This window comes from Agelaius tricolor, unplaced genomic scaffold (genome assembly GCF_023055355.1).
Source record: "Agelaius tricolor isolate 1412-34295 unplaced genomic scaffold, bAgeTri1.0.p SCAF_36, whole genome shotgun sequence".
Lineage (NCBI taxonomy): Eukaryota > Metazoa > Chordata > Aves > Passeriformes > Icteridae > Agelaius > Agelaius tricolor.
Window position 1 is genome coordinate 699,642 of NW_027269296.1, and position 21,496 is coordinate 721,137.

At 60.8% G+C, this 21,496-nt stretch overlaps 4 protein-coding genes across 6 annotated transcripts; 2 read left to right on the forward strand and 2 right to left on the reverse strand.

Moving 5' to 3' along the window:
- The first annotated feature begins 364 nt into the window (after nt 1-364).
- CUNH1orf232 (chromosome unknown C1orf232 homolog) lies at nt 365-1,413 on the forward strand. Its single transcript, XM_071453160.1, has 4 exons — nt 365-607; nt 704-790; nt 873-970; nt 1,155-1,413. Exons 1-4 carry the CDS (start codon nt 521-523, stop codon nt 1,411-1,413), a joined length of 531 nt encoding a protein of 176 aa, XP_071309261.1. The 5' UTR covers nt 365-520.
- A 282-nt stretch (nt 1,414-1,695) lies between these two features.
- On the reverse strand, nt 1,696-4,466 carry FAM110D (family with sequence similarity 110 member D). The gene is made up of 2 exons (XM_071453032.1): nt 4,069-4,466; nt 1,696-3,322 (listed from the first exon to the last, which is right to left on the reverse strand). Exon 2 carries the CDS (start codon nt 3,166-3,168, stop codon nt 2,203-2,205), a length of 966 nt encoding a protein of 321 aa, XP_071309133.1. The 5' UTR covers nt 3,169-3,322; nt 4,069-4,466; the 3' UTR covers nt 1,696-2,202.
- A 2,482-nt stretch (nt 4,467-6,948) lies between these two features.
- PDIK1L (PDLIM1 interacting kinase 1 like) lies at nt 6,949-15,218 on the reverse strand. 3 transcript variants are annotated; one of them, XM_071453499.1, is made up of 3 exons: nt 15,103-15,218; nt 12,904-14,284; nt 6,949-9,940 (listed from the first exon to the last, which is right to left on the reverse strand). In XM_071453499.1, the coding sequence occupies exons 2-3, from the start codon at nt 13,186-13,188 to the stop codon at nt 9,209-9,211; spliced, it is 1,017 nt and encodes a 338-aa protein (XP_071309600.1). In that variant the 5' UTR covers nt 13,189-14,284; nt 15,103-15,218; the 3' UTR covers nt 6,949-9,208. The 3 variants fall into 3 exon arrangements, with proteins under 3 accessions (XP_071309600.1, XP_071309602.1, XP_071309601.1); XM_071453501.1 differs by having other exon boundaries at nt 12,904-13,205; nt 15,103-15,182; XM_071453500.1 differs by lacking the exon at nt 15,103-15,218 and having other exon boundaries at nt 12,904-15,025.
- A 2,304-nt stretch (nt 15,219-17,522) lies between these two features.
- On the forward strand, nt 17,523-20,892 carry TRIM63 (tripartite motif containing 63). Its single transcript, XM_071452991.1, has 9 exons — nt 17,523-17,696; nt 17,790-17,956; nt 19,062-19,227; nt 19,499-19,594; nt 19,733-19,966; nt 20,093-20,115; nt 20,251-20,375; nt 20,479-20,559; nt 20,659-20,892. The coding sequence occupies exons 1-9, from the start codon at nt 17,538-17,540 to the stop codon at nt 20,667-20,669; spliced, it is 1,062 nt and encodes a 353-aa protein (XP_071309092.1). The 5' UTR covers nt 17,523-17,537; the 3' UTR covers nt 20,670-20,892.
- Nucleotides 20,893-21,496: the final 604 nt, after the last annotated feature.

Sequence of the window (21,496 nt, forward strand, 5' to 3'; positions counted from 1 at the left end):
CGCCAGGCCCCGCCCCCAGCCCGGTGTCCCCCGTCCCGGGACGGTCCCGGGACGGTCCCGGCGCCGCCCCAGCTCCGCTGCCACCGTGCCCGCTCTGCCGCCGTGTCCCCCGTGCCCCCGCGCTGCCCCGGTCACCGCTGCCATGAGCGGGGCAGGGCTCAGCGTGTCCCGCCGTGTCCCGCCGCCGATCGTGTTTCCCCCGTGATCAATTATAGATGGGGTCCCGCGGCGGGGGGGGCGCGGAGCTCCGGCGCCTCCTCTGCACCATGGGCGGGTGTCCCAGCCCTGGGGGTCCCAAGTGGGCGAGGGGCAGCGGGGGGCTGGGGCGGGGGGCTCGGGATGGGATTTGGGGGTGACCGGAGGAGCCGCCCCCGCGCTGCCCCCGGCTCGGCCCGGGCTCAGATTCCTTTTGTGCGGAGCAAGTGGCCGCTGAAACTTTAATGAAGCCACCGGATCGCCCGTCCGGCCCGCCCCGCTGCCCGCGGCTGCCGCCGGCTGCGGCCCCGCCGAGCCCCTCGCCATGGCCCAGGGCTTCTGGCGGCTCTACAAGGCCAAGGTGCTGCAGACCCTGGGGGCGCCGCGCCCCGACGGGGCCCTGCAGGACGAGGTACGCTGTGGGGTCCCCAAAAGGGGCCGCCCAACCTCCCTGTCCCCCCCCGCCCGCCCGCCCGCAGCCGCGCCCTCACCGGGGGCTTCATTGCAGGGAGAGCCGCCCGAGCTGATGGAGACGGCCGAGCCCCCCGCGCTGCTGGAGGAGGGAGCCAGCCCCGTGTCCCAGCTGGCCCGGAAGGTGAGGAGGGGCTGGGGCAGCGGGGCGGGGGGGGACACCGGCGGCCGGAGCTCCCGGTGACCCCGGCGCTGCCCCCCCGCAGGTGCAGGGGGTCGGGGCCCGCGGCTGGCGGACGCTTTCGTCCCTCTTCACCCGCGAGGACGAGCACCAGCTGCTCAGCCCGGAGCCCTGCCCGGACCAGTGAGTTACAGATCGCTGGGGGGGACCCCAGAACCCGCATCCGAGCCCCCCACACCCCATCACCAGCATCCCCCTGCCCGGCCCGCACCCGCGGGGGGACAGCGGGCACGGACGGGGCACGGTGGGCTGGGGGGAGGTCCCGGGTCCCTGCCCCGACATTTCTGTCCCCGCTCTCTCCCCCCAGCCCTCTGGCCGCCGAGCCGCCCGAGCCGCCCCACAGCGAGAAGGCCCCCGGGTTTTGGGATCTCTTCGCTACCAAGTGGCAGCAGGCGGCGGGGCCGGACAAGGCGGGGCCGCCCCCGGAGCCGGACGAGAGCCCGGGGGAGCCGCCGGGTGACGACGGCAGCGACCTGCGGGAGCCGGAGGAAGGGGCCTTCCACTGGGGCTTCCTGGCCGGCAAACTGGCCGAAATCCGCAATAAAACCGCCCCCAAGGGCAACTAGAGGAGGGTGCAGCAGCCGGACTCGCCACAAGTTATTTGCGGCCCCCATTGCAGGTGGGTAGCGCCCCGCCCGTGCCCGAGGGCTCTGCCCTGGGTTTGGGTGTCGCAGCTGCACCAAAGACCCCAAAATTCCCTTTTTCCCTGAGCTCTGCCTGCTACTTTCCTTCCCTCGCCCCCCAACAGCCCCATTGAAGCAGCTCAGCCCCGAGGGTGGGGAGGGGGAGCTGCCCCCCAGCCCTGGGGCATCCCCCACAGCCACACACACATGCCAGGCTAGAAAAAACCCCAAACAGATTTATTGAGGGCAGCTCTGGCCCCAGCAGCGCCTGTTCTGGGGAGGAGGGGCTGAGGGGTGGCACTGCCCACGGGAGGGGGCTCAGGCTCTGCCCACGCCCACCCTGCAGCTGGAGCAGGATTTGGGTGGTCAGTGGGGGCTGCGGGCCTGTGCCACCCTCCTGGGCTGGGGACAGGGAGAAGGTGGGGGACAGCAGCGGGACAGCAGGGGGACAGCAGCCTGCCAGCCCTGAGGCCCCGGGGATGGCCCTTCCTCACCTGCCCTCAGGTGCCCCCACCACACTCAGCCTGTGCACCTGGCAGCTCTCCCAGCCCGCAGCATCCCCACGGCACCGGGGCCAGAGGTGTCACCAAGGCCATGGGTGCCACCGGGGCCAGGGGTGCCACCGGGGCCATGGGTGCCCCCAGCCCCTGGGCCACATCCCGCGGGGGCTCGGGGCCCGGTCCGGCCAGCGGGAGCCCCGCGGGTGTCCCGGTCCCGGCCGGGCTGTCCCGCTCACACCGTGGACTCCCTGGCAGCCGCCCAGGCTCTCTGGCAGCCGTAGAGCCACTTGATGACGCGGGCGTTGCGCTCCACCACCGAGACGGCGGAGCCCGCCCGGGCGTCCGGCTCCTCCTCGCCCGGCCCCGCGTCCCCCTCGCTGCCCCCCGAGGCCCGCCCGGGCTCGGACTCGCCGGAGCCGGCCCGGGCCGAGCCGCTGTCCCAGCCCGCGGGCCCGAAGCGCTCCCGGCCCAGCAGCTCCACCAGCGCCCGGTCCAGCCCGCAGTAGTTGAAGAAGCGCTCCTGCTCCGACAGCGGCAGCGACACGCGCAGAGCCAGCGGCTCCTTCCCGGGGGCACCGGGCGGCTGCTCCGCGGGCACGGCCGGGATGCCGCCGCTGTCACCGCCGCTGTCACCGCTGCCGTCCCCTCCCGGTGTCCGCGCCTCCTCCTTCTCGGCGGGCGCCCACAGCATGGGGGTCTCGGGGCTGCGGGCGGGGGGCGAGCTGGGCGGGCTGGCCCTCAGGGGTCCCTGGAAGAGGCGCCGCACCAGCCCCGAGCCCTTGGCGTTCTCCTTGTCGCCGCCCAGGCAGTCCCGTTTCTGCCGGTAGATGATGAGCGAGTCGGGTCTGAGCAGGCGGCGGCTGCCGCTGCGGCGGGACACCGGGGACGGGGGGCACGGCAGCTCCGGGCCCAGCTCCCCGCACTGCCCCCGGGCCAGGCGGCGCCGCCCGTGCGGGGAGAGGCGCGGCGAGCCCCGCAGCGCCGGCTCCTGCCGCCGGCTGATCACCTGCTGCGACTTCACGTACTTGGCCTTGTCGGCCTCCAGGCGCTCCACGGCGCTGGCCCTGCGGCCCCCGCTGCCCCCCGGGCACTCGGGGCCCCGGTTCAGCCAGGCCAGCGGCGAGCCGCGGCCCGGGGCCATGAGGCGCAGGTTGCTGGAGGCGCACACGGCGAGAGTGGAGCTGCCCAAGGGCACCATGGCCCCGGAACGGCGCTGCTGATCTCTGCCTATCGCTGCTGATCTCTGCCTATCGCTGCTGATCTCTGCCGATCGCTCTGCGCCCTGCGGAGCGGCCGGGCAGGGCTGGTGGGGCCGCTCAGGAAGCTCCTGGGGCTCCGCTCGGCTCCTGGATCTGGGAGAGAGGAGAGTCAGGGTCAGCCCGAGAGTGCAGCGGTGAGGAGGAGGAGGATGGGGCTGAAGCAGAGCTGAGGGTCCCCTCAATGCCACACGGACAGCGAGTCCTGGCAGCGCGGGCAGGAACAGCCCCGGGCAGGAAGGGAGAAGCGCCGAGCATCCGCCGGCTTCGGCCGCATCCCAGGAGCGGCTTCCAACAGGAAAAAATACCGGAGCCGGCCGCCGCCTTGTCTTCCCGAGCGGCGGAACAAAGCCGAGCGCTGCCCCGGGGCCGGGGGGTCCCCGAGCCGTGCCCCCCACAGCCGGGCTGAGCTGGGAGGGAAGATTCGCCTTCCTCCGTGTGCGGAGGGCACGGAACCGGCCCTGGGGGACAGCAGGGACACGGAACCAGCCCTGGGGGACAGGAGGGACACGGAACCAGCCCTGGGGGACAGCAGGGACACAGAACCAGCCCTGGGGGACAGCAGGGACACGGAACCAGCCCTGGGGGACAGCAGGGACACGGGGCCGGGCCGAGCAGAGCTCACGGGAGCAAACAGCCCAGGGAGCCTCAGCCACGCAGCTCCACACGCAGCCCACGGGCTCCACACCGCACCCAGGCCGAATACACACGGGGAAACTGAGGCACGCGGCGTGTTTGGCCCTGTGCTCCCGGGCTGGGACCCTCACCCTCCCCAGCCCAGCCCCGCGGCCCGGACCCGTGCCAGGACCCGTGCCAGGCAGGTGGGAGATGCTCTCACTCACCTGAGCCCTCGCAGGGATGCAGGGATGGGATGCAGGGATGGGATGCTCCAGTCTCACGCAGCTCCTGCGGCAAACTGAGCCCAGAGCCGGGAGCAGCCTCATATAGAGAGGATGAGGAAGAGGAAGAGCCACCCATTAACCCGTGCCAGCCCAGCCCCGCGGCAGGAGCCCACCCGTGCTGACCCTGGCCAGCATTAACCCCTCTCCTCCCGCAGCTCCAGCTCGCCTCTGCTCCTCTCCTCCCTCCGCTTCCTTACGGGAACCCCGCCGGCCTTTCGGGATCTGCAGCAGCGATTTTTGCCTCCAGTCTCTGTCCCTCTGCACAGGGCAGGTCAGGAATGGGGCAGGGAAGCCGCGTCCACTCCAGCAGCTCCTCCTTCTACACCCACCCCAGGGTGTGGGGGCAGCTCAGGAGCTGGAGCCCACCTCAGTCCCCTCCCCAGGATCCCACCCAGGTGGGGAGGAGGAGGAAAGGTCCTGGCGGTGAAAGGGTCAAAGCCAGCCCCGAGCCGGCCGTTCCTGCCTCTTCCCCCCGGGAAGGGCTGTAAATCGCAGGAAGCCACAATGGGCTGGAGCTGGCCCAGGGGTTATTTTTACCACTGCCCTCTTCCCTTCCCGAGGGCCGAGTGCTCCCACAGGGACAATCCCGGCCCCCTCCATGCCCAGCTCCAGCCCGGGGGGCTGCGAACGTGGCACTGGAGCAGAGGGCAAGGAAGGAGCCGCTGCCCCCCGGGCTGGGCTCCCGGGCCCTCGGAGAGGAGCCCGAGCCCCCTGCACCCCCTGGCTTGGGGCAGAGCTGGGGCGCAGCCGGGCTGATCACAGCGACCGAGGGGGCTCAGGCACGAGGGGGCTCAGCCCGGCACGAGGGGGGCTCTGTCCCGAGCTCTCCGTCCCCACCCCAGTTCCTTCCTGAGGAGCTGCCGGGAACGGGGCCTGGGGCTGTGCCCGGCACCTTCCCGGCCGATGACAGCGGGGCAGGAAGGGGCTGGGGCCAGGACTCCTGTGCGGGAAAACGGGGGCTGAGATGGAACCTGGGCAGGGTGAGAGGGGCCAGGCCTTGTTTGAGCTCCGCGGGCTGGAAAAAAGCCCCAGTGACAGCGAGGAAGGGACAGACCAGCTCTGTAATAAACCTGGAGAGCAGCACGGCAGGCAGCACTCGGGGAGCTGCACTGCAGCAAATGCGGTGGAGGACAGGGAACAGGATCGGGCCAAGGGATGGAGAAACCCTCGGCAGCTCTGGGATCTGCCCCTGGATCCCTCCGGGGAAAGGCGAACGCCACGGGCGTGGGAGGCTCGTCCGACGAGTTTAAAAACCTCCAGGGTTCAAAGGGGCACGAATAAACCTGAGAGCAGCGCCCCAGCCGAGCGTGCCGGGGCAGGGCGGGACGGGAGCGCCCCCGGGGCTGCTCCAACCCCAAAAGGCTCCAAAGCCGCGGCAGGGCAGGGCTGGGACACAGGGACAGCCAGGACAGGGCCAGGACAGGGACAGGAGGAGATCCCGGGGCTGAGGGAACCAGCCCAGGGTCAGGATGGAGGCCTGAGCCCAGCACTGCTGCAAAGGGTTTTAGGTTTTATCTGGTTCCATCCCAAACCTGAGGGTGAAGGAGCCTCTGGAACGAACAAGAACAGCCCAGGCTCAGCTCCTCTTCCAGCAGTGGTCACTTGACACCTCCCTGCTCCTAAAAATGGGGTTTCAGATTTCTCCAAACCCTTCCAGAGCTCCTGAGCAGCACCTGCAGCAGCTCAGGCACTCGGGGTGGTTTGTGGCATCCCAGGCACATCCCTGTGCCCTTACCGGGCTGCAGCACAGAGATTTCCTTGGCTGCCCCTGGCAGCAGCACCCAGCCCACTGAGGCTGGTGTGTGAATGTCCTCACTGGCTGCCCTGGGCCAGTCCCTACTGTCCCCAAAGCACCTGGAGGGACCCAAACCAGGAGCCAGGGATGTCCCAGGGGCTGTGAGAAAGGGGAGAGCCCCAAAACCCCGGGCTGGTTGTGCCCCAAGGAGGGGAGAAGCTGAGCAAGCTCCCAAGGGCTCTGCCTCGCCCACAGAGCCCCAGGGAAGCTCTGGTTGGACCAAAACAAACCAAAACCGGGCTCTGGTTGGACCAAAACAAAGCAAAAGCACCAACACAGCAAGTCCCAGCCCTGGGAACGGGGAGGGGCAGGCTGGGGCCCGAACCTCTGGGGCTGGGCTCTCCCAGCCCAACGAGCTTTAATTATATCTCATTTCTGCACCAGGGCATTTCCCTGCAGGCTTCCCCGCCCTCCCGAGGGGCTAAATATATTTGAAGTACAGTATATATATAATATATATTATATATACATATATGTGTGTGTGTGGATATATATATAATGTGTATATATATATATATATAATCTCAGGTTTACTTTTCTTCATTTTTCTGGGGAAGGAATTCAGCTTGAGTCTCTATTTAAAAATCACCACTCTTAAAACCAACCCAAAAGTGGGACTTTTTCCTTTACTACAGGTCTTTAACCCCCCCAAAAAAACGAATCTAAGCCCAAACTGCACTGACCCAAGCACAAGGCTCCAGCCAGGTGGGCACGTGCCCATTGCAGGTGGGAATTCCTGGCACAGGAACCCACGGGGCACAGGGCTGGGTTTCCTGTGGGTGTAAGAAATTCCAAGAGAAACCCAACTCACGGCATTTCCAGTCCGCAGGTCCCTCTGTCCAGAGCGCTGCTAATTAAAACATGCAAATGAGGGCCACGCCTTCCTGCCATGGGTAAGTAATGACGTTTCCTCACCTCCGCTCCCAAGGCTTCTCAGGGCGTGTGGGAACAGCAGGACGCTGTCCCTGGAGGGCAGCACTGACACTGCACTCATTGAGAGCACTTCCCCATCAAGTCCTAAAACCTCATCGAAATTCAAGGTTTTATTTCAAAAACAGTCATGAACTTAATAAATTACACAATAATTTTCCTCATTATAAATTCTCCATAAAATATATTTTACAGTTTTCAAAGAAAAACATGGAAAAAAACCAAAAATCTTTCCCAAGTGCTGAAAAGTGTCTTGACTTCACGTCAGGCTGGTGAACGGCCCCGCAGCTGCTACAACAACTTGATTTATTTTCTCAAAACAAAAGACCTCAGACAACAAAAATCAAAGAGAACACAGAGCTCGAGGACTACCAGTGTCACCCAACGGCGAGGATAAGCACCATGAGAGGGATTTCAGGTACCCCCAACCTATAAAGTGGCAATCAGTGCAAAGAAACACTTTGGGAGTCAAAAACCCCAAAACTTCCCTGTGCCAGCCCCTGATTTCTGCCCTGCAGGCAGTGGAGCCTGCAGAGGGGACCCAGGTGATTCACAGAGCACCTCAGAGGGGAGCAGTGCTAATTCTGGTTCTGTTATTCTGGCTGGGTAAGGGAGGGGGATGCTCACCCCTTTGTTTTTAAAAAGCTCCCAAGTTTAATGTGAATTACAAACCCCCTTTTCTCACCCTGCTGAGATGTGGGAACTGGGAGGCAGAGTTGGCACAAGCAAAGTGTGTTTGTCTGAGGATCACTCCCTAAAAGGATGAAGTGAAAGGAAATAACAAGAGTTACAAACTAAGGCCAGCTGGGGACAGCCACCAGCTCACACAGCACCAGGTAAGAGCCACCTGCGGCCTGTAGAGCCTCAGAAGTTGGGTGGAATCAGAATCCTTTGCTTTTGGAAAACCAAAAAATAACATTTTGTTTATTTGCACTCCGAAAATAAACACTGAGTGCCCAGAACTGCTGTCCCAACACCAAGAGGGAACGGATTTCAAAAAGCAAATTGTACAAGGAAATACTTACAGCCATTTCCAGGTAAGATTTGGGTGGGGGGGGGGGGGAATCAAATTCAATTTTGTAAAGAAAACCAGCCTTTCCTGCAGCTTGAAAGGCAATGTTAAGATGCTGCTTTTTCCCAAAAGGTCAGAGTGGATGGGAGAGGCCAGCCCTGCCCCAAAGTGCTGTGCTGGGACAGAGCTGCTGCCAGCCCTGCAGTGCCAGGGCCCCAGTGGAACCTGCCCCAGCAGCAGCAGAGCTGGGCACCAGCAGCTCCCCCTGCTCCAAACCCCCTCCTCCCATCTCTGCCTGCAAATAAAGATCACTTCTTTAAAAGGAGGAAAAATGAAACACAAAACCAGCTCAGGCTGCCGCCCTTCCCGTACCTGAGCTCTCTGCCGGCAGGTGTGAGCAGGGACAGAGCCACCTCTGTCCCCTCATCCCACTGGGTCTGGGGCAGGGCCACAGAGGAAAGGCCATGACCATTGGGTTATTGGCTGGATTCAGCTGGTGGGAAAACTGCTGCCACCACGTTTAGAAGGATTTTGAGAAGGTGCTGCTGGATTCCCTCATCCACGTTTCCACAGACTGAGGGCACACAGCTCTGCTGTGATAAATCCTCAAGGTGCTGTGGGAGTATGGACACCAGGGCAGAGAGCGTGCTGAGAAAAGGCAGATTAATTAATTGATTAATAAAAGCCAAATCAAGTGATCAGTGAGCCAGCCCCCCTGCCAGCACCTGACTGTACATTTCTCATTTGACTCCCTCAGTGACGAGCTCGTTAAGCTCTAAGTGCCAAGACCAGCCATGTTAGCACTTGGAAAGCAGCTGATCCCCTTGCATTGCTTTTTTTGTTTACAAAGTCAAGTCTTTGAAATTAGATAACAAAAATAAATAATGAAGTCATTCAGGCCTGGGGAAGAAGGAGATTTTCTCACTCACTTCCTTCACCCAGATTTCTAGCAGACCCCAATCATCCAGACCCACAGCAAATAATTTAAGTGCCACACACTCCCAGTCACTCATATACATAAATATATACACAGACTACATCACAAAGTCTCAAGATTTGCACTGCCAGCATGCAAACCTTTTTTTTTTTTTCTTCTTTTTTTTTTTTTTCCATGAGAGTTCCTAATACTGCCATAGGAAACTGGAATGTGTGAGACACTCCGTGACAGAGTGCTGGAAATCAAGTAGTGTTGGCTCCTGCCACATCCCCGTGCCAGCGCAGCCCGAGGAACACCCTCAGCCTCACCCGGGATTTCAGACCGCGGCCAACTCCACATTCCTGCCGGGAATCTCCAGCGAGCGAGGGGCTGAGCACCCCCTGCAGGTGAGCCGGGGCTCAGCCCCTCACGTGTCCCAGCTGCTGTCCTTGAAGGCGATGTTCACCAGTCTCAGCTCCAGCTCGAAGGCGTCGGGCCGGTCCTGCGGGTTGGCCGCCAGCATCTCCTTGATCAGCTGCTTCATCCTGGCGTTCATGGACTTCTTCTTGACGGGGATGAGCAGCTCCATCTTGGGGTTCTCCAGCAGCGCCTCGCCCACGGGCACGATGGCCGTGCCCTGCCTGACGTAGCTGCCCAGCAGCTCCTTCTTGGTCTCGGTGTCCACGAAGGTGATCCTCTCCAGCATGGCCCAGATGATGATGCCCAGGGCGAAGATGTCGGCCTTGGCCGTGTAGTGGCCCTCCCAGACCTCGGGGGCCATGTAGAAGTCGGTGCCGCAGGCGGTGGACAGGAAGCACTTGTTGACGTTGACGGGCTCCTCGGCGCTGTGGCCCGAGGCCGAGCACACCTTGCTCAGCCCGAAATCCGCCACCTTCAGCGTGGGCTCGGCGGGCGCGCGGCCCTGCGAGATGAGGATGTTGTCGGGCTTGAGGTCGCGGTGGATGATCTGGTTCTTGTGCAGGAAGGCCAGGGCGCTGCTGAGCTGCAGCATGAAGCTGGTGTTGGTCTTGCGGCTGGGCTTGCGGGACAGCAGGTACTCGTTCATGTCGCCGCCGTCGCAGAAATCCATCACGAACCACAGGTAGTAAGCACTTCTGGGGTCAAAGGCTATTTCTCCTTTTAATGAGGTTTCCACGAGCTGCAACGAGGGGAAGAGGTGATGTGAGGACCTGGTGATGGTGGGAAGGAAAGGAGTCGATGGAAAAATGCATGAAATCAGGATCCTCACAGAGAGGGGAAATTTGGGTTAGTTACACAGAAGGAATTGTTCCCTGAGGGGCTGGTGAGGGCACAGGCTGCCCACAGAAGCTGTGCCTGCCCCTGGACCCCTGCAAGTGCCCAAGGCCAGGCTGGAGCAGCCTGGGACAGTGGAAGGTGTCCCTGCCCACAGGAATGAGATGGGGTTTATAAGATCCCTTCCAACCCAGACCACTCTGTTTGACCCTCCTCTCAACAATCCAGAGAGCAAGGTACTGCAAGGGGGAAAGAAAACATGATGCAAATGTTTTTATGCAAAAGAGAAAAAAAACAAAATCACAATGTATTTGCCAGCTTCCTTATCTTCTCTCGTGTGGAGCGTATCAAGCTCCGGCTCCTGCCCAGAAGCAGAGCTCGACCCTGATAACAGTTTTTAAAGATACCCAGTGGCCATTGCCCTCCCATCTGTCCCAGCTGGACAGTGTCCCACCCTGACAAAGCCTGTCCCACCCACTTTGCCAACAGCTTTTCGGGATAAACAAAGTCTCACAAGTGACTCCGCACTGCTGTATTTATCCAGGAGAGATTCTTAAAGCCTGCTCTCCATTCCTGACACATCCATGAATTCCAGCAAGTTACCACAGGATCCTGAACTCAGGAGAGCACTGATCTGCAGGCACAGCTGAGCACGGAACACCCTTCCCACCATCATTATCCACAGAGTATTTTCAGGAACAGCCAGTTCTTACAGCTGTTCCACACAGAAAGCAAAGCAAAACCTGCAATCATTTTACTAATCCTGTTTACACAACTGCATTTGCCTCTGCAGCTCCTCTGAGGTGGCTCTGGAAGGAAAATCCTGCAATTATTTCTGTTAGTAGTAAACCAATGGATGCTAAATCAAACTGGCTTTCAAAAATGAAGGGGTGTGTTAATATCTAGAGAGGAATTTTGAAATGCTTTTAAAAAGTGACCTTTTCAAGAGAAAAAAATGGTAGCAGTTTACAGCTATCTTCTTTAGAGAGTAAATCTATTTTAGGGCTAAAAATTGCCTTCTTTAGGGTTTGTAGTCAGGAACTGTGAGATTAAAGTATCTCAGGAGAGCAGGGAGTCTCCCCTGCCAAGAGAGCACCAACACAGAGTCACAGGAGCTGCACTTGCAGATATTGTGAGAGCCAAGACAACAAAATCCACCCCTCACATCTGTGCCAGTGGCAAAGCACAGCAGACAGTGCAGACTGAGGACTCAAACTCTACAGATTTGGTTCAGCTGGCGCTGGGAATCTGCCCAGAGCTCTTCCCCAGGCTCCTCAGCTCCGTGCCATCCTCTGGAGAGCAGAGGGGCTCTGACTGCCCCTGGCTCAGCCCAGGCTGCTCCAGAGTGACCCTGGCAGCAGCTCAGCTCTGCCCTTCGCCCTCCCTCCTGCAGCAGCAAAACAAAATCCGTGCTGTTTGCACCTGGCAGGCCCGAGCCCCGCGCCAGCTGCACCCCAGCACCACCGTCCCAGCCAGAGCTGGGAGCTCTCCCCACCTTCAGCTCCACCCCGGCGCCTTCAAAGCTCCTCCCTGCACATCTGCCCTCCCTGGCAGCTCGGCAAACCAGGAAGGTAAGGCTCTGGCTCCTGAGCTGGCCAGTGCTGGTTTAGCCCAATCCTTCCCTGAAAACAAGGCAGGAGCAGCTCCCGGGCCACGGGGAGCTGGCACAGCCAGGGATCCTGGTTCTGGCACGGCAGGGTGGCAATGAAAACTGAAATAAGAACAGCTGACCAGGGAGGACACAGCAAACACCGAGCAGGCTGTGGCTTCCTAAACCAGGAACACTGATTTCTGCCCGGGGGTGATTTACACTTAGGGCTGCTTCTTGACAAATCATTGTCTTCCAATGTCTTTCCAGAGCTACTTATTCTTCAAACATACACATCTGCAGACTTCAAGGACACTTTCAGAGTGATATGTGTTCCCTAATTTATACTCTTTGAAGAGATTAACAGTTATTTATTAAAAAAATAAAGCCAGCTCATTATGTGCTACAATTGATGCTTGTTTCTGAAAGAATTTTTTTAAGCACTGGCTTCCTATAAATCAAGACACTGATTTCCAAGGCACCCAGGATGGAATTCCTCCAAGCTCTGTCCCAGGACAGGAGTGCTCTTTAACCTGCACCTGCCAAGAGCTCCACAGCCTGCACCTCCCCTGGGCTTCACCTGCAGGGCTTCCTCAACTTATCAAAGCAGATTTGCATTAAACACAAATTCTGGGGTCTTTCAGAGCAGCACAGCTTCAAACACAAGATCCAGGTGATTGCTGAGTTTTTTTTTAAAGCTCTCTATTACATTCTGGGTGTTAGCAATGCAGCCAATCCCCTGGCCTAGCTGAGGATGCCTCAAACCCCTCCTTCCTTCCCCCCAGCTCAGCATCACCCATGGCTTCCACCCCGTCCCCTCGGCCTCGTGTACCTGCAGACACAGGGAGGAGCTGGAGCCATGGGACTCCAGCTTCAAACCCCAGATCCAGGGGATTGCTCAGTTTGTTTCTAAAGCTCTCTATTACATTCTGGGGACAAGCAGTGCAGCCAATCCCCTGGCCTAGCTGAGCGTGGCTCAAACCCCGGGGCTGCTCCACCTCCTTCCCCCCAGCTCACTGTCACTGTCACCAATTCCTTCCACCCCATCCCCTCGGCCTCGTGTACCTGCAGACACAGGGAGGAGCTGGAGCCACGGACTCCAGCTTCAAACCCAAGGTCCAGGGGATTGCTCAGGTTCTTTTACAAATCTCTGTTACATTCCGGGGACAAGCAATGCAGCCAATCCCCTGGCCTAGCTGAGGATGCCTCACACCCCTCCTTCCTTCCCCCCAGCTCAGCATCACCAGTTCCTTCCACCCCGTCCCCTCGGCCTCGTGTACCTGCAGATACAGGGAGGAGCTGGAGCCATGGGCCATCTTCTGCACCATGCCATCTTTCTGCAAGATGCACTCCTCCAGGTGAATGACGTTGGGGTGCTGGCTCTTGATACTGCTAAGGGCCCAGAACTCGCGCAGAGCCAGTTCCACGTTCTCGGGAGCGTGGCACCGGATCTTTTTGACGGCCACGCGGGCACAGGTCCTCCTGACGAGCGCTTCGTACACCACACCATAACTGCCACGACCAACCTCCCGAATTAGATCGTACTTAGGCTGGCTACTCACCATCTTCAGGAGCAAAGGTTCTGGGGAAGGGGGAGAAACCCACACAGCTAAAGCTTAGGCACAGGAGCCGGGCTGTATTTCCCCCCCTAGGGGCTGGCCTGCCCAGACCCCACCGCTAACGGGGGTTCAGAACGTTCCAGAAGCTCCTCCATAAACCTGCACCTGCCTGCCAGGGACCAGGTGAGAGCGAAATTACATCTTTTTGTTACAATTTCAAATACAGCCCGGCGTGTTCAAGGTGGCAACAATTCAAACCTAGACTGGGATGGTGCCGAGACAGGGCTATGGAGAGCGCCCCTGCTCCTCTGCCTCAGCGTCTTCCGTGAGCATCTGCAGGAATAACAGCAGGCTGGCATGCTCCCCATCCAGCCTGGAGAGCACAGCAGGTCCCGGCTGAAGGCCCTGGGTGGGCTGTAATTTTAATTAAAACTGCCTTTTTCTGGAGGTGGCTGCAGGAGCAAACGTTTCTGTTATGATTGTTTAACTCAGAGAAGAGAAAGCTTCAATCGCTCCCCGTTTATCTTTTGAGGTGATTGATTTTTCACCAAGCCTCCTCTGCATGAGGAATCAACAGCTATGAAAGGTTAAAAAGGATAACTGATTGCAGAAGTTTGCGCCCAGCATCTAACTTTCACTTTTGCTCAACAGAGCAAGGACAAAAGTTAAGTTATTGCTCTGAAAGTAAAACAAGAGACACACACACACACAAAAAAAAGGAGGGAAAAAAAAAAAAGCCACCAAACCCTGCTGCAGATTTATGAGCCTCCCTGCACGCTGCCCTACAAGATTACAAACCAAACACCAGCACCACCTTCACACAACCAAACCAAAACGGGACACTGACTAGAGACAGCAATAAAATAAAATAAAAAAAAATAAGAGCTTGACTAGCCAAGGATCACTGGTCAAACAGAATGAAACACAAAACCAAAAGTAAAATAAATAAATAAAATCACACTGATAGATCAGAACTACAATAGCTTTAAGACAGCCAGTGATAAAGGCAATTCTCTTTATGTCAGGCAATAAGGACCACATTGAAATAGCCTGTTATTAGTAGGAAGATTTCAAGTATTTCCACTGCTTTAGGCAATATTTTCTTTTTTAGAAAAAAAAAAAAAAAAAAAGAAAAAGAGAGAGAAAAAAGGTATCATCAGTCTCAGGCAATGCTAGAGAGATATTTTAACCTTTCAGCAAAGCTGTGTGAGGGACATCGGCAGTAAGGATTTGAACCGAGATGTGCCGTGTGTGAGGAAGGCGGGAAGGGCCGGGGCTGCACCTGCAGCAGGGCTGGAGCTCCAGAGCAGAGCCGGAACACCGAGACCCGAGGGGCCAACAAGGGCAGGAGCTGTAAATTCCCATCGGTACCGAGATCCATGGGCCAACAAGGGCAGGAGCTGTAAATTCCCATCGGTACCGAGATCCATGGGCCAACAAGGGCAGGAGCTCCGGGGCAAACACTGCGCCGCGTTCCTCCAGCACGGGCACAGCGGGTTCCGAGCGGGCACAAACCGTCCCCTGTACCGGGAGTTGTTCCCGAGCCCCGGGGCCGCCCCCGGCCCCGCTCCGGCCCGCGGTGCTGCGGGGCCCCGGGGCCGGCCCGGCAGAGCGGACACCGGGCCGGGCAGCGCCGCCCGCCGCGTTAACGGCGGCGATTATAGAATAAATATATAGAGGATATAGAGAATTAATATAGGTAATATAAATGCACCCCTCCCGCTCGGCGCGGCCGCACCGGGCCCCCACCTGTGAAGGGAAGCACCGGCGCACCGCTCGCCCCACGGCGGGGGATGATGCCTGCCCGCTGGGCCCCTCCCGCCCAACCTGCAGCGCGGATCCCGCCCGCTCCAACCCCCGGGGGCCCGCGAGGACGAGGGGCCGGCACCGGGCCGAGCCGGGCCGGTGAAGCCGCGTTACCTCAGCGCCGCCGCCGCCGCCGCCCGGCCGCCATCTTAGGGCTGCGCTCCGCCCCCCCGCCTCTCTCAACGAGGCCACGCCCACAGCGTCACGCCCACCGCATGGTCACGCCCACTACACGCACACCGCCCTGTGATTGGTCAGCTGAGGGGGCGGGGCGAGCGCGGTGGGTAATGTTTAATTACATGAATTAATCAATTAATTACTGAAATTTCTGTTTAATAATTAGGAGGGAATTGTTGCCTGTGAGGGTGGGCAGGCCCTGGCACAGGGTGCCCAGAGCAGCTGTGGCTGCCCCTGGATCCCTGGCAGTGCCCAAGGCCAGGCTGGACAGGCTGGGAGCAGCCCGGGACAGTTTGAGGTGTCCCTGCCATGGCAGGGTGGCACTGGATGGGCTCTGAGGTCCTTCCAAAACAAACAGTTCTGGGACTCTATGGTTTACTGCTTGGCATCCAGAAAAAATCAGTACAGCCCCTCTGGCCCTTGGTTGTGCTCTGGCTTGGTGTGACAGTGACACAAGAGCTGTTGCGCCTCTCTGTTCCCTGTTCTGTGCCATGGCTCCCTTTCCTCCTCAGGCTGCAGGGCTGGAAGTGCCCCCCATGCCCGGGAGCCCTGTCACAGGCCCTGCTGTCTCCCCAACCATTGCAAAGCCACCCCAGGGGCATTTTTGGGAGAAGCCAGGGCCACCCAGTGCTCAGAGCCCTGCGAAGCCAAGCAGAGGGAGATCCATCCCTGTAATGGGCTCTGCAGGGTTAATTGGGAAGGATCCCGGGGTGATTAATGTCCTGGGTCCTGCCTAAGCTGTCCCAAGCCAATTAGGGCCCAACGAGCCCCTTGTGGGTTGGAAAAGCTGCTTAGGGCATTACACCCCCTCCGTTCCTGTGAATCCCCTTAACTGAGTCCAGAAGCAATTAATTAATCAATGTCACCCGGGCAGGCCCGGGTCACGTCTGGGTCCGGGCAGAGTCTGAGCCCAGCGCTGCCCTCCTGGCTGCCCAGCCAGCCCCATTTGCTGCCAGGGCCTCGCTGGCAGAGCCCCAAGTGCCCGAACGGGAACGATTTTGCAAGATGTGCCTGGCAGGTCTGGGCACAGTCACTCGCTGCACACGTGAGCCAGGGAGGAAGGAGCCCGAAACAGCTGAGGGACTGCCCTGGAGGGAACAGGGGGGGTCAGTGCACCCCAAAACAGCTGAGAGGCTGCCCTGGGTGAGGACAGCAGGGCTCAGTGCACCCCAACACTCTGCGCCTGAGCACCCAGGTGCCCGTGTGTCACACATCCGGGTACCTGTAGATCCATTTATCCATGTACTCGTGCATCCCTGCACACCTGTGTGCTCACAGAGCTCACCTGTACACCCCTGCACCCCGGACCTGTGCACTGGGGTATCCCCTGTACCCCGTACCTGTGCACTGGGATATTCCCTGCACCCCATACCTGTGCAGCCAGGTACCCCCTGCACCCAGGTACCCCCTGCACCCCATACCTGTGCCCCCAGGCACCCCCTGCACCCTGTACCATCTCCTGCCCGCAGTCACTGTGCTCACCCTGCCCCACGCTGTCCCCCCTGGTGCCCCCTGTGCCAGGGGTAGGGTTACCCTGGGCAGTGCAGCTGCCAGCTCTCCCTGGGGCCAGCCCTGGCCCCTGCCCAGCCAGCTGGCACCGTGTCCAGGGCTCTGCTCACCCTTTGCCCCCACAGCCGTTTCTGGGTCAGCTCTTGAGCCCCCAGCAGCGAGGCCAGCTGGGTCATGGCAGTGCCAGGGCTGTGCCAGGGCAGTGCCAGGGCTGTGCCAGGGCTGTGCCAGGGCAGTGCCAGGGCTGTGCCAGGGCTGTGCCAGGGCTCTGGGGAGCAGCTGAGCAGCCCCCACTGGGCCTGGGCTCATCGAGGAGCCCCCAGCCCTGCCTGGGGAGGGGGCACCCTGTGTCTGTGCCAGCCTCGGGGGCTGTGTGTCCCCAGAGCTGCTCTCCCCTGCTGGCACTCAGGGAGCCACGGCGAGCTGTTGGCACCCCGTGTTGGTCATGTTTTGGGTGGGGAAAGGGACAAAGTGTACAAAGCACCCCCTGCCGCAGCTGGGCCAGCTCTGACAGATTTCTGGAACCACCACCCCGCCCTAATGGCCCCGGGGCTGGTGCGTGCCCCCCCTTGTCCCCAGGGCGATGTTTTGGGGTCCCGTTTGGGGCAGCGCGTGGCCCTGTTTACCCCGCAGCGGCTCCAGCCCGGGCACGTCCGCGGCACGGGCGGGCAGCGCCTCCTGGACAGGCTGTGCCCATCTTGTTTACCGGCCCTTCCCGGCCCGGAACGGGTGTCAGGTGCTGTCCGGGACACCCGACACCGCGGCGGCGGCGGGAGCCGCGTGACACCGGGATACCGATAAATAGCGGGGCGGGGGGCGCCGGCAGCGAGAGCGAGCGCTGCGAGGAGAGCACGGCCGAGCCCATGGACTTCCAAGCCGGTATCCTGCAGGATGGCAGCCCCATGGAGAGCCTGGAGAAGCAGCTCATCTGCCCCATCTGCCTGGAGATGTTCAGCAAGCCCGTGGTGATCCTGCCCTGCCAGCACAACCTCTGCCGCAAGTGCGCCAACGACGTCTTCCAGGTGAGCGGGGTGGGTCCCTGTGCCCGGCCTGGGGACCCCGGGCTGTTGTGGGGACACCGAGGGACCCTGCCCGTGTTCACGTCCCCCTCGCAGGCCGCCAACCCGTACTGGCAGAGCCGGGGCAGTTTGATCTCGGGGGGCCGGTTCCGGTGCCCCTCGTGCCGCCACGAGGTGCTGCTGGACCGCCACGGCGTCTACGGGCTGCAGAGGAACCTGCTGGTGGAGAACATCATCGACATCTACAAGCAGGAGTGCTCCAGGTGGGCGCCAGGGTTATGGGGACACGGGCATGGCCCTCCCATGCCCCAGCAGCAGCACTGAGACCCCAAGGGATCGCACTGGGGGCCTTTCTGCTCAGTCATCCCCAGTTCAAATCTTTTCCTGGCTCAAATCTCCCTCCCTCGATCAAAATCTTCTTCCCTGGACCCAAAACTTCCTCCCCCAACCCAATTCTGCCCAGCAGTTTGTGCCTCTGGCTGTCCCAGGGGGATGGCAGGTCCCTGGGGGTGGTGGCACCTCCTGCTGTCCCCGGTGCTCCTGCTGGAACATTCGGTGGCAGATAAGAGGTGTGGGGAAGGAATGCAGGCTCTGCTGTGACAGCAGCACCGGGGCTGATAAGGGGCACAGGGACGGCTTGGGGGGGGCCCAGTGGGGACCAGGATGGAGCTGGGAGGGGACAGAGGGGTCACAGGCTCTCGAGGCAGAGCGGCCAAATCCCCTGGACCACTGTAAATATTGTGTGAGAGCCATGGGGACGGGGACGATGGCACGTGGCAGGTGTCCGTGGCTGCCGGGGGGGCCGGGGGGCCCGGGCATGTCCGTGTGTCAGAGCTCTGCCTTGTCCCCATGTCCCTCCTCACTGCCGACGGGACAATTGAGCTGCAGCCCCCGTCTGGGAGCCCCCGGGGCTTTCTGGGTGTCCCCACCCCAGTCACACGATGGGTGACAATAAATCCGGGCAGCACAGGGCTAAAATTAGCACTGGTGCAGCGCCTCTGGATCGCAGCCCCCCCGTCCCCAGTGCCACCCCTGCCGTGGTGCCCTAAACTGGGACACACTGGGGTGTGCAGGGACACAGGGGCTGGCGGCTCCAGAGGAGCAGCTGTGGGATTGTGCCAGGTCCCCTCTTTCCTGGGGACCTGATTTTGGGGTGGCAGAGGGGGTGTCACCACGGTGGGGGTGAGGCTGAAGTGGGGACACCGTGGTGGCAGGGGTGTCCCTGTAGGGGGAACATCACCCTGGTGGGGACATCACCATAACGGGGACATCGCCCTGGTGTGGCTGTCACCCTGGTGTGGCTGTCACCATGACGGGGACATCGCCCTGCTGTGGATGTCACCGTGGCCGTGCCACCCTCTCCAGCAGGCCCCTGAAGAAGGGGGAGCACCCCATGTGCAAGGAGCACGAGGACGAGCGGATCAACATCTACTGCGTCACCTGCGAGGTCCCCACCTGCTCCATGTGCAAGGTCTTCGGTGCCCACAAGGACTGCGAGGTGGCCCCTCTGGAAAGCGTCTTCCAGGGACAGAAGGTGCCCTGGGGGGGCACCCGGGGGGGCTCAGGGCCATGTGCTGAGCTGGGACAGTGACAAATAACTGCGGGGATGGCTCATGGGGTATTAATAGCCCCCGGGTGGCTTCGCCCAGGAGACAGGCTATATTTAGAGTATTTAGAGCAGCCGTGGCTGGTGAGGGGTGTGGGGGAGCAGAGCTGGGATGAGCAGTGCCCAGCCCGTCCCCAGGCTGGGATGGGAGAGGTTCCTGTCCCCACAGGAGTTAAAACTTCTCTCTGTCACTCACCAGACTGAGCTGAACAACTGCATCTCCATGCTGGTGGCAGGCAACGACCGCATCCAGACCATCATCTCCCAGCTGGAGGACTCCTGCCAGAGCACCGAGGTGAGCAAAGGGGGAAAGGAACCCCCAAAAACCCGGGGGTGAAACCTTAACAGGGCACGGGGCGGAGCCCATGGAGCAGGGATGCTGCGGGCGCCGGAGGGACTCACGGGTGCCATCCCTCGTCCCTTGTCCCCGCAGGAGAACAGCGAGGCGGCCAAGAGGGAGCTCTGCGCTCGCTTTGACGCGCTGGCGGCGCTGCTGGAGGAGAAGAAGGCGGAGCTGCTGCAGCGCATCTGCCGGGAGCAGGCGGACAAGACCGCCTTCATCCAGAGCCTCATCTGCCAGTACAAGGAGCAGCTGGAGAAGTCCAGCCGGCTGGTGGAGACGGCCATCCAGGCAGCCGAGGAGACCGGGGGCGCCGCCTTCCTCATGGTGAGACCCCCAGACCCGCCCCGTGGGGTCCCACTGCTGGGGACAACCTGGTGGCTGCTGTGGCTTCACTCACCTCCTTCTTCCTCTTCTCCTCCTCCTCCTCCTTCCCCTTCTCTTTCTCCACAGAACGCCAAGCAGCTCATAAAAACGTAAGTTGCTCAGACTGGAGGAATCCCCTCAATCCAAGCCCCACGGGCAGGATTCGGGGAGTGGGGGCTGCCCCACGGCCCCCAGCTCGGGAGGGGACAGGGACACACGCACACATCCGTGCTCTCCCTGCCCAGGATCGTGGAGGCCTCCAAGGGCGCCCGCCTGGACAAGATCGAGCAGGGCTATGAGAGCATGGACGCCTTCTCGGTGAGCCTGGAGCACCTCACTGAGGCCGTGCACGCCCTGGACTTCGAGCCCGGTAATTCAGCCCCCAGCTCCCCCTCACCGACCCCCACCCAGCTGGTGACAACCCCTCTGCTCCTCCTGGTGCCTCCTGGTGACCTCTGGCCGCTTGTTTGCAGCAGAGGAAGATGAGGAGTACTTTGATGGGGAGGAGGAAGAAGAGGTGGAAGAGAACGCAGCGCCCGAGAGGACAGTGATGGGTAAGGGGCTGAGCCCACCTCCCCAGGAGCCTCCAGCGCCCACGGGGGAGCTCTGGGGGCTTGGGCTCTCCTTCATCACCCCCTCCTCTCCCTCGGCAGCTTCCCTGTAGCCACAGCAACGTTGGAAACGCCCCCGGGCACGGGATGTCCGGCGACGCCTTGGGGATGGGGGGGACACAGGGCAGGGCCCGGCAGCCTGGCGAGCCGGCGCCTGCCCCAGCACAGGACACTTTTCTATACGGGTGCAAACAGGACAATTCCGCACGTTTTGTAATTCCCTTGTTTTGTATATAATTGTCACGCATTTGAAATTCGTGTATTTTGTAAAGAAAACCGCTGCCTCGGGTGGTTCTTTCCTTCCTCGCCTCTCGCTCCCGCCGTGGGCACCGGGGGTGGCTTTGCCGGGCTGGTGCCATCAGCGGCGTCCCTGCCGGCGCCCGGCGTGGCACGGGGACACCTCCGGCCCGGCTCTTCATTTCCAGCCCCATTAGCACCTCTGGCAGCGCTGGCAGCCGCTCCTGGCCGCCCGCCCGGGATGTAACAGGTCGGCACCCGGCAGGATTTATCTCCTGGGGATGGGGTGTCCTGTCCAGGGCTCGTCCTGGGCTGGAGATGGGGCACGGCGGGGCTGAGGATGCTCCAGGCTGGGCCAGCCCCCGAAATGGGGATGGTGCGGGCATCGAGCTGCTGGTTTGCTGCTGAGAAATGCACCTGGGGTGAAATGCATCGACTGAGCTCAGAAATGCACCTTGGGTGAAAAAATACACCACAAATCTGATGTGCATCCTAAATGCAAAAGCACCCCGTAAATGCTTTTCTCCTGCAAAAACATGAGTCCTGCTCAGAGGGGAAACCAAGGCAGCACCCAGAGCTGAGCCCCGAGTGCAATTACCGCAGGGTAATTAAGAGTGCAATTACCGCAGGGTAATTAACGCTG

Coding starts and splice junctions, on each gene's coding strand:
- CUNH1orf232 (XM_071453160.1), top strand. CDS start 521: ATGGCCCAGGGCTTCTGGCGGCTCTACAAGGCCAAGGTGCTGCAGACC. Junction 608..703: donor ACGGGGCCCTGCAGGACGAG/GTACGCTGTGGG, acceptor GCTTCATTGCAG/GGAGAGCCGCCCGAGCTGAT. Junction 971..1,154: donor CCGGAGCCCTGCCCGGACCA/GTGAGTTACAGA, acceptor CTCTCCCCCCAG/CCCTCTGGCCGCCGAGCCGC.
- FAM110D (XM_071453032.1), bottom strand. CDS start 3,168: ATGGTGCCCTTGGGCAGCTCCACTCTCGCCGTGTGCGCCTCCAGCAAC.
- PDIK1L (XM_071453499.1), bottom strand. CDS start 13,188: ATGGTGAGTAGCCAGCCTAAGTACGATCTAATTCGGGAGGTTGGTCGT. Junction 9,941..12,903: donor GCTCCTCCCTGTATCTGCAG/GTACACGAGGCC, acceptor CCCTCGTTGCAG/CTCGTGGAAACCTCATTAAA.
- TRIM63 (XM_071452991.1), top strand. CDS start 17,538: ATGGACTTCCAAGCCGGTATCCTGCAGGATGGCAGCCCCATGGAGAGC. Junction 19,967..20,092: donor GGGGCGCCGCCTTCCTCATG/GTGAGACCCCCA, acceptor CTTTCTCCACAG/AACGCCAAGCAGCTCATAAA. Junction 20,376..20,478: donor CGCCCTGGACTTCGAGCCCG/GTAATTCAGCCC, acceptor GCTTGTTTGCAG/CAGAGGAAGATGAGGAGTAC.